The sequence below is a fragment of the Perognathus longimembris genome, chromosome 2, assembly GCF_023159225.1.
Source record: "Perognathus longimembris pacificus isolate PPM17 chromosome 2, ASM2315922v1, whole genome shotgun sequence".
Taxonomy (NCBI): Eukaryota; Metazoa; Chordata; class Mammalia; order Rodentia; family Heteromyidae; genus Perognathus; species Perognathus longimembris.
In genome coordinates, this window is record NC_063162.1 from 53720237 (window position 1) to 53734979 (window position 14743).

General features: G+C 52.1%; 1 protein-coding gene across 1 annotated transcript in view; it reads left to right on the plus strand.

Moving 5' to 3' along the window:
* Positions 1-14525, plus strand: part of Tspan14 (tetraspanin 14) — a 50013-nt gene extending 35488 nt beyond the window's left edge. The window contains exons 3-9 of the mRNA XM_048339162.1: positions 4094-4144; positions 5648-5794; positions 7348-7518; positions 9452-9577; positions 10650-10694; positions 12225-12344; positions 12909-14525. Coding sequence (XP_048195119.1) covers positions 4094-4144; positions 5648-5794; positions 7348-7518; positions 9452-9577; positions 10650-10694; positions 12225-12344; positions 12909-12980 — 732 coding nt within the window. The 3' untranslated portion in view covers positions 12981-14525. The remainder of the gene's footprint in view (positions 1-4093; positions 4145-5647; positions 5795-7347; positions 7519-9451; positions 9578-10649; positions 10695-12224; positions 12345-12908) is intronic.
* The last annotated feature ends 218 nt before the right edge of the window (positions 14526-14743 follow it).

A 14743-nucleotide genomic window follows, 5' to 3' on the forward strand; every position in this document is an offset into this window, starting at 1 on the left:
AACTGCAGTTCAGCGTAGCCATTGGGTGTTGCAAGGTAGCCTTCACTCATCGTCATCTTGGTGCGGAGGCCAAGTGGACTGGTGAGGAGAGCAGTTGGACAGGCCTGGAATGTCTGTTGGGATGGCCTCAAGCCCTGTTTTGCCCCTATACTAGCTAGCCTGACAGTCCCGTGTGGGGCCCAGTGGGACCTGGGGCAGGTTGTGATCACCCATCTGCAGCCCTGGTGAAGATATTATGAGGGCTTCTTCTATGTCTCCTTGGTGCCAGGTCCCTTTCCTGGTTGTTAGGATACAACCTGGAACCAGGCATCTGTGCCCCTAGGTCTTGGCAGGGAAGAGCCATAGGAAAACTCTAAAGTGGCTAGTTCAGTGCTGTGAGGAGAGTCAAGCAGAAGGAGGCCTGGAGGGATGGGCTCCTTCCACCTGGATGTAAAGGGAGGCTACTCTACAGAAGTGCAATTGGAAACCTGAATGAAGTGGGAGGGGGGCAGGTACCAGTGTGGATGGAGGATAGTCTAACCAAGGGAAGAGTGTCACGTTCTGGAACCGGGATGAATTTAAAACTCCAGGATTCCCATATAGCAGGTCTAGACACATATCCCCCCATATGCCAAATAAAGAGACAGGGTGAAGGGAAGGGAGAGATCTGTTATGCAGCAGCAACCAGAAGACAGCAGTTCAGTACACCCTCAGCCATCTTCAACTGTGTTCTGGAGTGCAGACACTGGCCTTAGGTTAAATAGAGAGAACTGGGGGCAAGGTAGTGAGAAAGATGGTGAGAAAGGTATGCAGAGTTAGGAGTCCCACATGTCAGATGTGGCCTGGCTGCTCCTCATCTCAGTGTTTATCTAGAGGAGTTCCTGGGAAGTTGTTATCACTTGAGGGGAGCAGAACAGCCTTTGTGGCTGGGGAGGGAGGTTGGAGCCACAGCCTGGCTGCATTGCCTTTGAATTTTATTCTAGATGTGAAGGGAAATCTTCAACGTTCTGCATTGCACGTTCAGCCAACTGTGGATAAATAGAATACTAAAAAACAAAACCTGAAACAAAATCAATAAACTTTATACTGAACAGGGCAGCTTCAAAAAAAACAACAACACATTGTTTCCTAAACAACACAATGTCACTACTTAGGTAGTATTTACATTGCATACATCATTACAAGTAATCCAGAGATGTTTAAAAGTATATGGGAAAATATGGGGGCTACATGAAAATTGTGGGTATGAGAAAGTTTCTATCCACTGTGAGGGGATGGAGTCTCCTTCAAGGACCACTGTTGTTGTTGTTGTTGTTTTTAAGGGTTCTGGAGGCTCACAGGTGCCTTACAGGATGTAACCCAAGCAGATCAGGATCACTTAAGGAGAGGTGGAAGCTTTGAAGGACCAGTAGACAAACCTAGGGGTTGAAGGCGGGGCGGCAGGGAAGGAAGCGCCTCTTAACAGAGTAGGCAGACAGGGTGTTATTATCTAATAAATGGAGAGGAGCAGGGTGAGGCCCAGGAGATCAAGGCTCCACTGGGGCCTGGTCACATGGGAATTTCATTAGCTGTATCACAGATGGACAAGCCAGAGAGCGTTTAGGGTGTGAGATGCAGGGGAGTGGCTGGAGCTGCAGATCTGGTTCTGCAAGTCAGTAGAGTACAGACAGTAATGGTGAGCCTCGGGAAATTGGTTTTATTTAGAGGATAAAGGGCCTAGGACTGAGCTGTGAGGCTCACCAGCCTCACAGTAGTACAGTCTAGAAGAGGAGGAAGAGCAGGCTGGGACAAGGCAATGTTGAATGTGTGCCTGAAGCTAGGTGTGTCCATGAAGTGGTCATCACTGAGGTCAGATAAGATGAGAAACTGGCTTCCAGCTTTTGCAAGAGAGCAGTGAAGTCTTTGGGGAGCCTTGAGGAATGGTTCCATGCCATAGTCAGCTCTTGAGAGGGAGTAGGAGTTCATGCTCTGATGGAGAAAAATGGGAGCTTAGCAGCAGGAAGTTGTGGTGCTGTGGGGGTGGTAGAAAGAACGAAGGTGGGTCTGTCAAATTTGTGCCTGTGTGGCCAGTGTTAATTGAGGAGTGGGTTAGCAAATGAAGTGGGGTTTGGGATGGAGCCCTGCTCCTTGACACCCACTATTTTGGCCTTAAGTCTCCCTGGGCCTTACTGTTGTTGCGCTTTGAAAATTCCAGTGACTCGAGTCCTGACAGAACCTCTTCAGTGGGGTTCACAGAGCACTGTGAGGTTCAACTGCAGGGGTCCCTGCACCCCGGGTGCTCTCCCAACCAGTGGGAGAGGCAAGGAAGCGCACCCTGCTGAGTGTGAACCCAGAATAGGTAACAAGCCACGAGTCGTCCGCACCCAGCCCAACCGACAATCAGACGACTCGGGAGAAGTTCAAGACTGCTCTCAGTTTTAGTGGGGCGGACCCGATCTTAAGTATGGGCAATGGCAGCAGGAAGAGGAGGGTGTAACATACCTAGCCAGGGGCGATGATTGGCGGTCCAAGCTGTCAGTCAAGGGCGGAAGGCCATGGGACCTCCCTAAGGGGCGGCCTAAGTACTAGCAGGACTGCCCCCAGGTTACTGCCGGCAGCCATCTTGCTGCACATGGTCTTAAGGCTGGGAGGCGTGGCCAGCTAGAGCCGCTTTTCCAGGGACCCAGAAGGCAGGCAGGGCTAACCGGGATCCCTCTTCCAGGAGGCGGTGCAAGCAAGCACGCCCCCAGGGACTGAGGCAGGCGGGGCTCTTCAGGGCCTCACTCCCGAGGCACAACAGCCACACACCTCCGGGGCGCGGACAGGCGGGGCCAGTCGCTATGCCCCACATCAACCATGGGAAGCTGGGAACACTCGACAACTAGACAAAAATCTCAAGTTTGTGTGCACTTTCTGAAAGTGATCTGTGATCTCGAAGCGGTGGTACCTCCCAAGGCTATCATTGAAAGAGCTTTGACTTCCCATTCCAGCCAGCAGAGTCTAATACTGAATAAAACGAGCAGAGGCAACTTACAGCTGAAGAACACACTGAAGGGAGTTGACATTCTTGGGGAGACCTGGCTCCATTATTTATCCTGAGATGCCTGCAAGGTGTAAAGTGGTTAGCACAAAAATAGGAGGCAGCTTGACTTGTCCACCACATGTTGTATTTAAAACTCCCTGCTTTAGGAGCCTGCCTGGTACATTTGGGTCGTTTAGCCCTAATGGGTTCTGCAAAGGCGGGAGGGGCCTGGGGACACTCTTCTTCTGAATAAACTCATTGTTTAGGTCAGACTTTTTTTTTTTAATTAAATTTAATTTTTTTCTGGTGCTGGTCCTGGGTCTTGAACTTAGGGCCTGGGCACTGTCCCTGAGCTTTTTTGTTCAAGGCTAGCACTTTACTATTTGAACCACAGCTCCACTTCCAGCTTCCTTTTGGATGCTTAATTAGAGATAAGGGTCTCATAGACTTTGCTGCTGGGCCTGGCTTTGGACTGCAGTCCTCAGATCTCAGCCTCCTGAGTAGCTAGGATGACAGGCGTGAGCCACCAGCACCTGGCCAGGGCAGGCTCACTTATTTCATTACTTACAACCCAGCATTTCTAAGTCCATGTGAGCCCCATGTAAGGGACATGGGAGGATGCCCTGCCCTGGCCAGTGATGGGCACGGTAGCTGCTTCTCTGTAGTTTAGGCCTGTAGTGCTGTAGTGCTGGTTTGTGCTCCTAACTGGCCTGGTCCTGTGTCACTCCTCACCTGTGTCTTACACGCCAAAGATTGTGTAAGCATACTCATCCTGGGCATTCCAGAATGGGGAAGAAATTAGACACACCTGGTGTCTCACTCTACTGGGTTCTACCTCCTCCTCTCTTGGTTATGGGACACCTGGGGGTTGAAAGAGCTTGTCAGACATTCAGAAAAGGTAGATGCTGTTATCTGCAGAGACGTAACCTCCTTTTCTTAGGGTAGAGAGCTCCTGTCATCAGCAGCACCAGGAGGCCATATTGGACCCGAGCCAAGAGCATCTCTGACTAGCATGTGGGTTTTGCTCTAAGAAGCATGTTTGTGTTCATATGCAGATTTTTGACCTAACTTTTCTTTCCTTGCTCCTTTTCTCTTTCCACTGCCCCTGCTTAGTTGGCTGGAGTTGTCTTCCTCGGAGTTGGGCTGTGGGCGTGGAGTGAAAAGGTAAGTGGGACCCATAACAGGCCCCAGTTTTCAGGCAGATCCATTCCACATGCCTCCTCGTCTAGTCCATTCCCTGACAACAAGCATTTGTGGTGTAGTGGGGCTTGGTTGTTAATCTTTGTAGACCCTGCCCTTGAGGCTGACTCTACTCCTGGCAGTAGGGCTGTACTGCTGTGGCCAATGCTAGGCCAGTTAGGCTTTGGGGGGATTTTGGATATGTGAGCAAGGAGAGCCCCAGTGCTCCTGGGCTCCCCTGCCACGCTCCCCATTTGTGACTTGGGAGCAAACAGGTGTGCTTACTTCTGAGGCACTTGTCCTAGCCCAGAGAAGGAAGCCCTGAGAGCAGGGAGCCTAGTGGGTAGGACAGGTCTTTAGACATCTATGGATTTCTAGCCCAGCCTAGGAGATGTGAGGAAGGGAGACTAGGCTCATACTATGCAGAAGGACAAGGGACAGTTGGTATTCCTGGGGAGATCAGCCAGGGGCCAGGCGGAGCCCTGGGGCCTTCTTTGTCCTGTGGGAGGTTTGTTCTGGGGAGGTGATGAGGAGCCAAATACTTACTGGGAGGGAAGAGGACAGAGCAAGGGCTAGGGGAAATGGAAGCCTGGTGTAGGGTCCTAGGCCCATGGCCCTGTTCCTTCAGCATAAACTTCGTTAGCTTCCAGGAACACTTAGGTGTGTGGCCTTTACGGTTGTAGCCTTTATGGACCATGTAAGATCTATCTTTGTGTTTGGGCACCTTCAAGGTGGTCTGCGAACCCCTAAATAGCATCTGGAAGGCAGAGTGTCCCTTTGTCCCAGTGACCCAGAAATGGATGCAAACTGTGACTCACAGTGCCACCGTGTGGCTGCTTCAGGGACTGCAGCATCCTGACTGGGCCAAGCTCTGTCTGGAGCTGGCTGCATAGCTTGTCTGGCGGCCTGCTCTTTTCTCCTTCCCTGTTTAGATCCCCAAGAACTTCTCCATATGGCTTCCACCAGCCACACATGACTATTTGTATTTAAATGAATTGAAATTAAATACAAATGAGAATTCTGTTCTTCAGTATCTCCAGCCACCTTCTAGGTGCTCAACGACAAATGTAATAAGAGACAGTGCCAACAATACCAGACACTTCTACCAGTCTTCACCTATCCTGCTGGGAGTATTTCCCACCAGAGTGCTCATTGTGAAGCTGCTTTTGGCCAGTTTGGCCACAGGACTCCCTTTGCTCTCTCCCTTCCCCAGGCCTTCCCCCTTCCTGGGCCTTGCAGAGGCTTCCTGTAGGCCACACCGTGGGCGGGGGGCGGTGGGGGGAGCTTCCTGGCAGGAACTTCATGTGAGGGTTGAGGTGGCCAAGGATGCTGGGCAGATGGGGAGGGGCAGGGTCCCACTGCAGCCTGGCTCTTAATGATAGGACAGAGCCTTGGGAGGCCTCAGACCTGATTACCCCCCACCCACATCACTGGTCCCTTGACTCCCCTTCAAGGCTGAGGCTGCCCTGCTTTCTCTGATCCTTCTAGGGTGTGCTGTCCGACCTCACCAAAGTAACCCGGCTTCATGGAATCGACCCTGTGGTGCTGGTCCTGATGGTGGGCGTGGTGATGTTCACACTGGGATTCGCTGGCTGTGTGGGGGCCCTTCGGGAGAACATCTGCTTGCTCAAGTTTGTGAGTACCCCACATCTGGGTGGGGCACAGGAAGGGTAGAGGTGATGGGGTAGAGGGGTGGGCTCTGCTGGTCAGGCCTTTGCGGGACCTAGTCCAGCAGTGGAGGCAGGGGCAGCCTCACTGAAGGTGAGACTTGGGCCATAGGCCTTGCTGAGCTGGCTCTTCACCCAGGAGCACTAGGACCCCACTGGTTTTCATCCCCTGGTGTGTGTAGAGGGGCACTGTTCTGCTGTGTGTGCAGGTCCCCTCCTCCCCTCCTCTGTCTTTTATCTCAGCCTAGAAGTTCTGAAAGAATTGTTAGTCTGTTTTTCACCTTTGTCCTTCCTGGCTAAGATCAAAAGATGTTGCCAATTTCATTAAGAAATCATTTCCCTTCTCCAGGGCATGTGAATCTTTTGGCTATGCAATGCAGAATCCTTAATTTTCTGGCAGAACTGCCAGTTACTAAGAGTTTAGTTTTATATTTAGAAACAAATCCATTTTTAAATATATATAGTTAAAATTAAATGCCACCTGGTGGGGAAAACACACTATTATTTTAAATCTATTATTTGTTGAGTTTATTAGGTCCTTAGTTTAATAAGAAAAATATGTATATTTCCATGGGTGTTTTTTAAAATCCCTCCTCTTAAAAATACTGATTTTAAGCCTGGCACACATACTTAGAGCCCTAGCTACACAGAAAGTAGAGGCAGGAGAATGGAGAGTTGGGAGCAAGCCTGGATTACATAGTGAGACCCTGTCTAAAAAACAACCCAATAGGGCTGGGATAGCTATCTGTAGAGTGCTTGCTCATGGCCCAGCATTTTGATCCTTAGCCCTGCAAACAAACATACAATAACAAAAACACCCCTAAAAGACAAACCAAAACAAAACCTCCCAACTATGTTTAGCATTTTGCTTCCTGTGGCCACGTGGTTTGCCATGCTCTGATGGGGAGGCGGGCCCTGCCTGGACAGGAGGCGTGCTGACCTGTGGCTGAAGATGGCTGCTGAGGAATGACCTGGTGTCCCAGGCAGGTTTGCACGTGGCTGATCACCCTGCACTCACACGTGGAGGGTTGCTGGCACCTCCTGAGCAGGAGAGAGCCCTGCTAGGGAGCCAGGGCCTGGGTGAGTTAGCTCACCTCTGGCAAGCTAAGTAGAGTTGAGCCTTAGTCTCCTTGTCCCTAAAGTGGAGGTGACAGATGAGATTTCTGGGAACTCAGATGGTTGCTTGTGCATGGAAAGTAGTTCGGTAGTGCGACCAGAGGCTCTATCAGGAAGAGTGAGGGCCTGTGCTCCATGGCAGGGTGCCCTCTTGTGAGGGAGGGTTCAGCGTTAGGGATGGATAGCTCTCTTTGGAACATCATCCTTTGGCTCGTTCCATCCTTCCCAGCAGTGCCATGCATGCCCTGTTACCCACAGTCCCCTGGCTAACAGCAAGGGTTGCTGGGCACCAGGGGTCCCTGCATCGCAGGCTGTGTAGCAGGCTGAGGCACAGGGTTGGATGGGGTACATGGCAGGGCTAGGCTAGTGGAAATGTGACTCCACACCCATCCCTGTCTCTTGCAGTTCTGTGGGGCCATCGTGCTCATCTTCTTCTTGGAGCTTGCAGTGGCCGTGCTGGCCTTCCTGTTCCAGGACTGGGTGAGGGACCGCTTCCGGGAATTCTTCGAGAGCAACATCAGATCCTACCGGGATGACATTGATCTGCAGAACCTCATCGACTCCCTGCAGAAAGCAGTAAGTGCCATCCATGGTGGGCTCCTGGTAGGGCATGTGTTTTCTTGCCGGTGGCCACTCGGCTGCCCCAAGCCAAGGCTGGGAGGACACAAGGCCTTCCTCCCCAGTGGCTTTTCTGCCTCCAATATGGCAGACAGCAGGGAGGCCATGGAATATCAGTTGTGCTGGCTCATGATGTGCTGATCCAGGCTCCATCTCATTTTAGCCTTCCCCCATTTGCACTAGGCAGGCAAGTCCTGGTGGCTACCCATTCCCAGGAGCCCAGGCCTCCACATCCATCCCTTTTGGGACCCAGCTGTTTCCAGGCTTGCTCAATCCCCACATTGTCAGCCACACTCCCAGTTGGGACCTTGGGCATGGCGGGGGAGGTTGTGGGGAGTGGGCAGAGTTCTTTCCTCCAGACTCGTGACTTACTGTCTGAGGCTATTCCTGTGCTTTCCTTTGGAGGGCGGGGGCTTTCCCCTTCCTGTTTGAGAAGGGCAAGTTGCCTGAAGGAAGCTTCCGCATGTGGAGGGCTGTGACCTCTCTGGAATTGTCCCCAGGGAAGGGGGTTGTCTAAGCAACCCTGGCCTGTGGCCCTCAGTTCATCTGCTCCCCTCCTTCATGTGCACCTGGAGCGTTGGACCCCAGCCACCCCACCCCGGTCCTCTGGGAGGAACCAAGCCCTGCCACCGTGGCCCACACAGAGACGTCACATTTGATCTTTATTCTGCCAGATAGCTCAGCTTCCGCAAGACCTTTTCTATGGAATGCTTGGTTCCAAGGAGAAAACAAACTAGGAGGCCCTGAAAGTAAATCTAACCCACTGCTGTTCTTAGCCACTGCTTGGTTGCCCTCATTTTGTGTATCAGAGAACCCAGCAAAAGCCATTTATTTATATCACCCAAGCGTCCACCTGCGTTGTGGCTCCTCACCTGTGTGGGTCTGTCCCCAGATAACAGCTGTCTTCCCATGTCTTCCTTATCTTTATCTGTTTGGCGTCACTGTTTCTGTTTCATGCTCACATGGCTGGCAGCCTAATGGCTTCCTCATTCTGGTTCAAGTGCTTCCTCTGCAATACCTAAAGGACACTGTCGTTTTTTTTTTTTATTCATTTTTCTTAACTCATTTATCTCCCAGAATACCTTCAAACTCTAGATCCTCTTGTCTTTGCTTCTGAGTGCTGGGATTATAGACAGGGTGCATGCCTGATTCCTTTCCTTCTGAAAATAAACAATTTCCAGATGGATGCAGAAAATTCTAGAACTTCCTTTGTTTGCAATATTAGGGGGTCATTAAGACATAAGGCACAGTGGAGGAGTGGAATTGGAGAAGGTGGGATTTTACCAGAAAGAAGAAAGCCAAGGCAGCCCCTGCAGTCGTTTGCAATGTCGGCCCCAGGAGCAGGAGCAGGAGTGGGACCTGCTCTGGGGTAATGTTCTTAGCATGGCCATGTTCCTCCTGTTTGGGGTTTTCCCTGTGTGTGGACCAGGGAGGACATTATTTGTACCAGATGGTGGAGAGTGGGGGGCCCACATGTGGGAAGAGTTGCTGTGTTGTCAGTCTCTCAAATCGTGACTCTTGTCCCATAAAGAGGCAGGGAAGATAGCCAGGGCTAGCTAGCATAGCGGTTTCCATTCTGCCACCCCTTTGGTGTTCCCTGGGGAGGAGAGGAGCACACAGAAGGTGCCTCACCGGGGTGAAGTGGCTCCCAGGAGTCCAGGAAGGAGGGAAGGCTTCTGACTAAACAGGGTCTGGAGCTGAGCTGACTTCTGCTAGGCCAGGGCCACTGATGAGTTAGCCTTGATGTCATGGCTGCTCTTTCCTCCTTAAGGGGCTACCAGTGGCATCATCTGTCATCTCTATGGGCCCCACGTCTGCCATGCCAAGACTAATACCCAGTTTCTCTGGCCTTTACCCAGCTCCTGACAAGTGTCAACTTCTCTGCTTGCAGAATCAGTGCTGTGGGGCATATGGCCCTGAGGACTGGGACCTCAACGTCTATTTCAACTGCAGCGGTGCCAGCTACAGCCGCGAGAAGTGTGGGGTGCCCTTCTCCTGCTGTGTGCCGGACCCCGCAGTAAGTCAGCTTTGGAGCCCGCGTGGCTCCTGCAGACTCCCAGAATGCCCCTTTTCCTGAGGATGCAAGGTATTTGGCAGGCTTTCTCCACCCTGCCCCAGGCCTCTAACAGCTCCGAGTTCCTGCATGTCACAGCCCTCGGGCTGTTCTCCTGTGTCCCTGGAGCTTAGAAGCACACAGGGACCACGACCGTACTACATCTGAGCACAGCATCTCCAGGAGGATAATTGCTTTCTGTTCTTCTTTTCTTCACCTTGTTTCATTCCTACACTAAGACACATGTTTGGGGGGGTTCCAGAAATTGAGTTTTGGGGGTGACCACTGAAGGCATGTTCTGTTTTGCCTGGATTGAGCTTAAACAAAGCTGAGCCCTTTGCAAAGTCTATGTGCAGTTCCTCCTTGGCTGGGGCTAGGTCACCAGGATCTTGAGTATCTGCATGAGCAGGTGGGTCATGAGCAGGTGGGCCAGCACCTGGGCAGCTTTGCTCACTGGATCTGAGGCTAGATTTGCTGCAGTTTGCATAGCTGGTGGCTGAGGTTTCCAAAGGTATCTGGGAAATACACCAGTGGAGTCAGCATTGCATTTAGCAACTTCATCTTTTATTGCCTACCATAAAGAATGGCAAACTGTGGCTCAAGGCCCAAATCTGGTTTGCTATTCTATATGACCCATGAGTCAAAGATGCTTTTAGCTAATTCTAAGTGGTTGTTGTATTCAGCTTTGGATCACTGCAACAAAATATCCTGAGACAATTAACTTAGTAAGAGTAAAGGTTTATGGGGTTAGGAGTAATAACAGAGGGTAGAGTGCATGTTTAGCATGCACTGAAAATACAGCTATGTCTGCTGATTTATGCATTGCCCTTCTCTCTTGCTATAGAAAATGAGTGCAGAGATGGCTGACATATTTACTCTAGTTCTACACATGGCCAACCTATCCCAGCCTGAGGATGTGAACTGTGATGAGATTTCCTCAGGTGTTTGCTGGTGCGAGGTTGTCACTTCTCTAGAACTTTCAACCATCAGCCATTAGCAAGAACAAAATTGACCACTTTTCTTGTTTTTCCCTCAGCAAAAAGTTGTGAACACACAGTGTGGCTACGACGTCAGGATTCAGGTGAGAACCCCGGCATACATGACTTAAAGGGAGCTGTAGGATGACAGTTAAGTTTTGTTCCCTGTAGTCTAGCTTCCTGCTTTAGCCAAGGTGACATTTGCAGTAGGGAGTAGGAGGACCAAGGTGGGTGGGGCAGTTGGTTCTGAAGATGTGGGAGCTGGGGGTGAGCTGCATGGGGCACATGTGGGTGCTTCATGAGTTGGTGGCAGGACCCTTGGGAACTGTGGTGGGTGTATTCCAGACCTGAGTGTATTCTAGGACCGTCGTCCTACAAGAGGTGGTATGGAGTTGCCTGGAACCAAGAACTGTACCTGGGGGCTCCATGGAGTCTCAGCAGGTCTGTTACCAAGGGTGCAGGACGAGCCACAGGTAGCAATGTGTGGCCTGTCCTTCTTCCACGTGGAGATGGTGGTAGCAGGAGGAACGCTGGCCTGCAGAGGCAGGATGTCCTCTGGGATACAGGGGGCACCAATGAGCCTGAATGTGAAGAGAAGCCACTCCCAGAGACATGGGCACCCACACCCCACCCAGCCTTTGCTCTAGTGGCTTTTGGTAATGGATGACTGGGATGGGGGAGGGTCTTGAGAAGGCCATGCGAAGACACGGGAGAAGTTATCTATATATTCGTATTCTGAGGTACCGGGGATAGGACTTAGTATATGAATGAGGAGAGGGCAGCAGCACAGGGCATCCCATAATGTCCTGCTCCATCTCTCTTGGTGTGGAGGGATTGATAGGAGAGGGGGCTGAGGCTGGTGGCTTGCGTGGGTGTAGGTGAGGCTGGCATGCATGCTGGACAAGGTGCCCATGCATGTCGCCATTCCCCAAGGGGAGGGGCATTGGAAGTTGCTAGCTAGCTGATGGCCACTGCCTGCCGGCTCTCACTCATGGAGCCCAGCTTCCCTTGTGGCAGGCACACCTCAAGGATCTACTGCTTCTTCCTCTACCAGCTCCTTCGCCAGCAATCAGAACATCTTCTCCCAATTGTTCTTCCTGCTCCAAGCCCTCAGGCCTTCCCTGAGGCTCCAGGCATGAGCTTGGAGGGTCTTGAGCAAGTTGCCTTTTGAGTCTGGGAGCCTTTGGTTTAATGGGTGACCAGATGGCAGCCTGCTCTCACATGGAGACCAGGGCTTTTGTCCTTCCTGGAGAGCACTTTGTCCTCAGCTCTGCCCATACAGGAGCTTTCATTTCACTTCAGTGTGTGTGTGTACACACGCATGTGCACGTGCGCACATGCGCTGGTACTGGGGCTTGAACTCGTAGCCTGGGTGCTGTCCCTGAGGTTTTTTTTTTGCTCAAGGCTAGTGTTCCACCACTTGAGCCACAGCTCCATTTCTGGCTTTTTGGTGGTTCATTGGAGATTAGAGTCTTGTGGACTTCACTGCCCAAGGCTGGCTTCGAAGTGTGATCCTCAGATCTCAGGCTTATGAGTAACTAGGATGACAGGTAGTTGACAGAGAGCTTCTTTGTAGGCCATAGGGTGGGGAACCCCTGAGTGCACAGGCTCAGGACTCTGATGTCTCCTCACAGCTGAAGAGCAAGTGGGATGAGTTCATCTTCACGAAAGGTTGCATCCAGGCGCTGGAGGGCTGGCTCCCGAGGAATATTTACATTGTGGCTGGTGTCTTCATTGCCATCTCACTGCTGCAGGTATGGCCCAGGGGACCCAAATGCTCACAGAAGCCTTGTCCAGAACGGGGCAGTGTGACAGGAAACTGGTAGCCCGAGGCTCTCTGTGCTTCCGGAGCACGGGGTGCCCATAGTGGGTATGGGGACCAGCTCCAACTCCTCTCTCCTCGAGGCTCATTCTTTGAAGGGAGGCTGGAAGGGTGTGATCCCTTCTGGGGTCCCAGAAGCTGCCTGAGAGCATGTCACCTGACTGGAGGTCAGAGCGGCTGCACTGGGGTGGCTGTGCCCTGGTGCGTGGTGGAAGTGGCAGGATTTAGGAGGAATCCAGCTACAGAATGGAAGACGATACTTCCAGTCAGCTGGAGCTCAGGTCAGGCCATTGCCTCAGGACGTTTTCCTGACCCCCAGCACCCCAGCTGGGCCTCTTGGTGGTCTTTCCTTTTACAGGGGACCCCTTTGGCCACTGTGCTTTATGACCGCCTTTGCCGATCTAGGCTGTCACCCACTGAAAGCCAGCTTTCCCCTGTGGAAGGATGTGGTGGCGGGATGTGGGGGAATGGGCTGAGAATGCTGGTTTGATTTCAGATATTTGGCATCTTCCTGGCGAGGACCCTGATCTCAGACATTGAGGCGGTGAAGGCAGGCCATCACTTCTGAGGCGCCAAGTGGAGCAAGCAGAGCTGAGCCATGCTGTCGTGGAGGCCAAGGTCTCCGCTGTCCTCCACCTGAATGTCCCACGGAGGGACGCCGCCAGCACTACGCAGAGCCAGCGCCCTGTCTTCAGCATCAGCGTGACCTGACCTCTCTGTTTCTGTCTGCTGGTGCTGAAGACTGAGGGCTCCTTCATACACGCCCAGACTTGAGATGGCACCCCCTCTTTCCAGGGTGTACCCCAAGCTAGAGAACAGGTTTTTCCATGGGGTGGTGGCTGAGGACAGACAGACAGGCTGCTGGGAGAGCTTGAGTCGGAGAGCAGCTGCCCCACCCCTGACTCCAGACTGTGGGCAGTGGGCTAGCCTGGGGGGCACCCACATCCAGGAGGATAGGGCTCTGTCTCCATCAGGTCAGACAGCACAGGGACTGCCCCTAGGAGAGGGAGGGGGGCCTGGTGGATGCAGGGTGCCCGTAGTGTCTGTACAGGAGCCCCAGCCATGTTCTAGTGAAGTAAGCCTGACCCGGGCCTGAGCATGATGGGTGCTGTGGGCATGTGCCAGCCTCTGCCTCTTCCCCAGACAGAACAACCTCCCATCTCCTAGCATTATGGTCCAGGGCCCACAGGAGTGCAGGGCTGGGGACCTGGTTCTCTGCTGAGATGAGAGCTGGCTCTCGAGGATCTTCAAGAGTGTAAATAGTTTATTTATAGGGGTAAGGATGTTCCCACACTGTACTTCTGTCCCACTCTCTCCCCACCCCAGCAGCCGTATTGGTGTCCAGGACTGAAGCATCCCTTTCACTTCCTCAAGAGTCTCAAGAACCAGGCACCCCTTGCCCCCCATCGCTTCTCCCAGCCTCCACACACCCTCTCCCAAACACCCCTCTCACCCCCTCCCCGCTTGTCCTCACTGTTTTCTGGTCTTGGTGCTACTGAAATTGTCACCCAGAATTTAAATCCCAGCCCTGCCCCTCCCTACAGTACGCCTAAAGAACCCCAGCTCCAGATGGCTACTGGAGACCTGTACCTGCCACGCTCTTCCTGGAGCAGTGTGTGACTGGGGGCCCCTCCCCTGTGGTGTCTGTGGCCCCTGTGAATACCCTTCCCCTCAGGGCTATTCCGGGGCTTGTTGGAGATGAAGTCTGGCTTATACTGGCTTGTAATGGTCACCTACACACAGAGCTGGGACATGTGTGTCTTATCTTCGGCTGGGCTGCTCTCATGCTTCTCCCTAGCTCGTATCTGTCTGTCCTCACTGTTCAGGGATCCAGTGCTACTTCAGTCACCTGCCACCATGGCCGTAAACATCTAGTGTGGTATATTCTGGTGATACTGGTGGATGTTTGTTGTTGATGATGATGATGATGATGATGATGGTGGTGATGATGATGATGATGATGATGATGATGACGATGTTACATTTTTTTTTTTTTTTTTTTTTTACAATTCTCTGTAGACTAGAGGAAGAAGAATGCCTGTGTTTTTAGGAAGCGTGATGCTTCTCTTTGACTGCCAAACTCTTTTATGGAATATATCTTTGTATTAATGTTGCTGTTTTGGTTGTTTCTGTTTTGAGTCATTATCAAAATGGCTTATTGCATTTCAGTGGTAAGTGTGGCTACCCAGGGGACCAGTGGCATGAGATGCAACCACAGCACAAAGGAGAACAGCCAGCAGGGCTGTCCCTGGCCTACATCGCTCTCACCCTCTGTGTGTGTAGGTGACAAGTAGAACAAGTGTGTGCTCAAGGTTCTGCCATCCCCAGCTG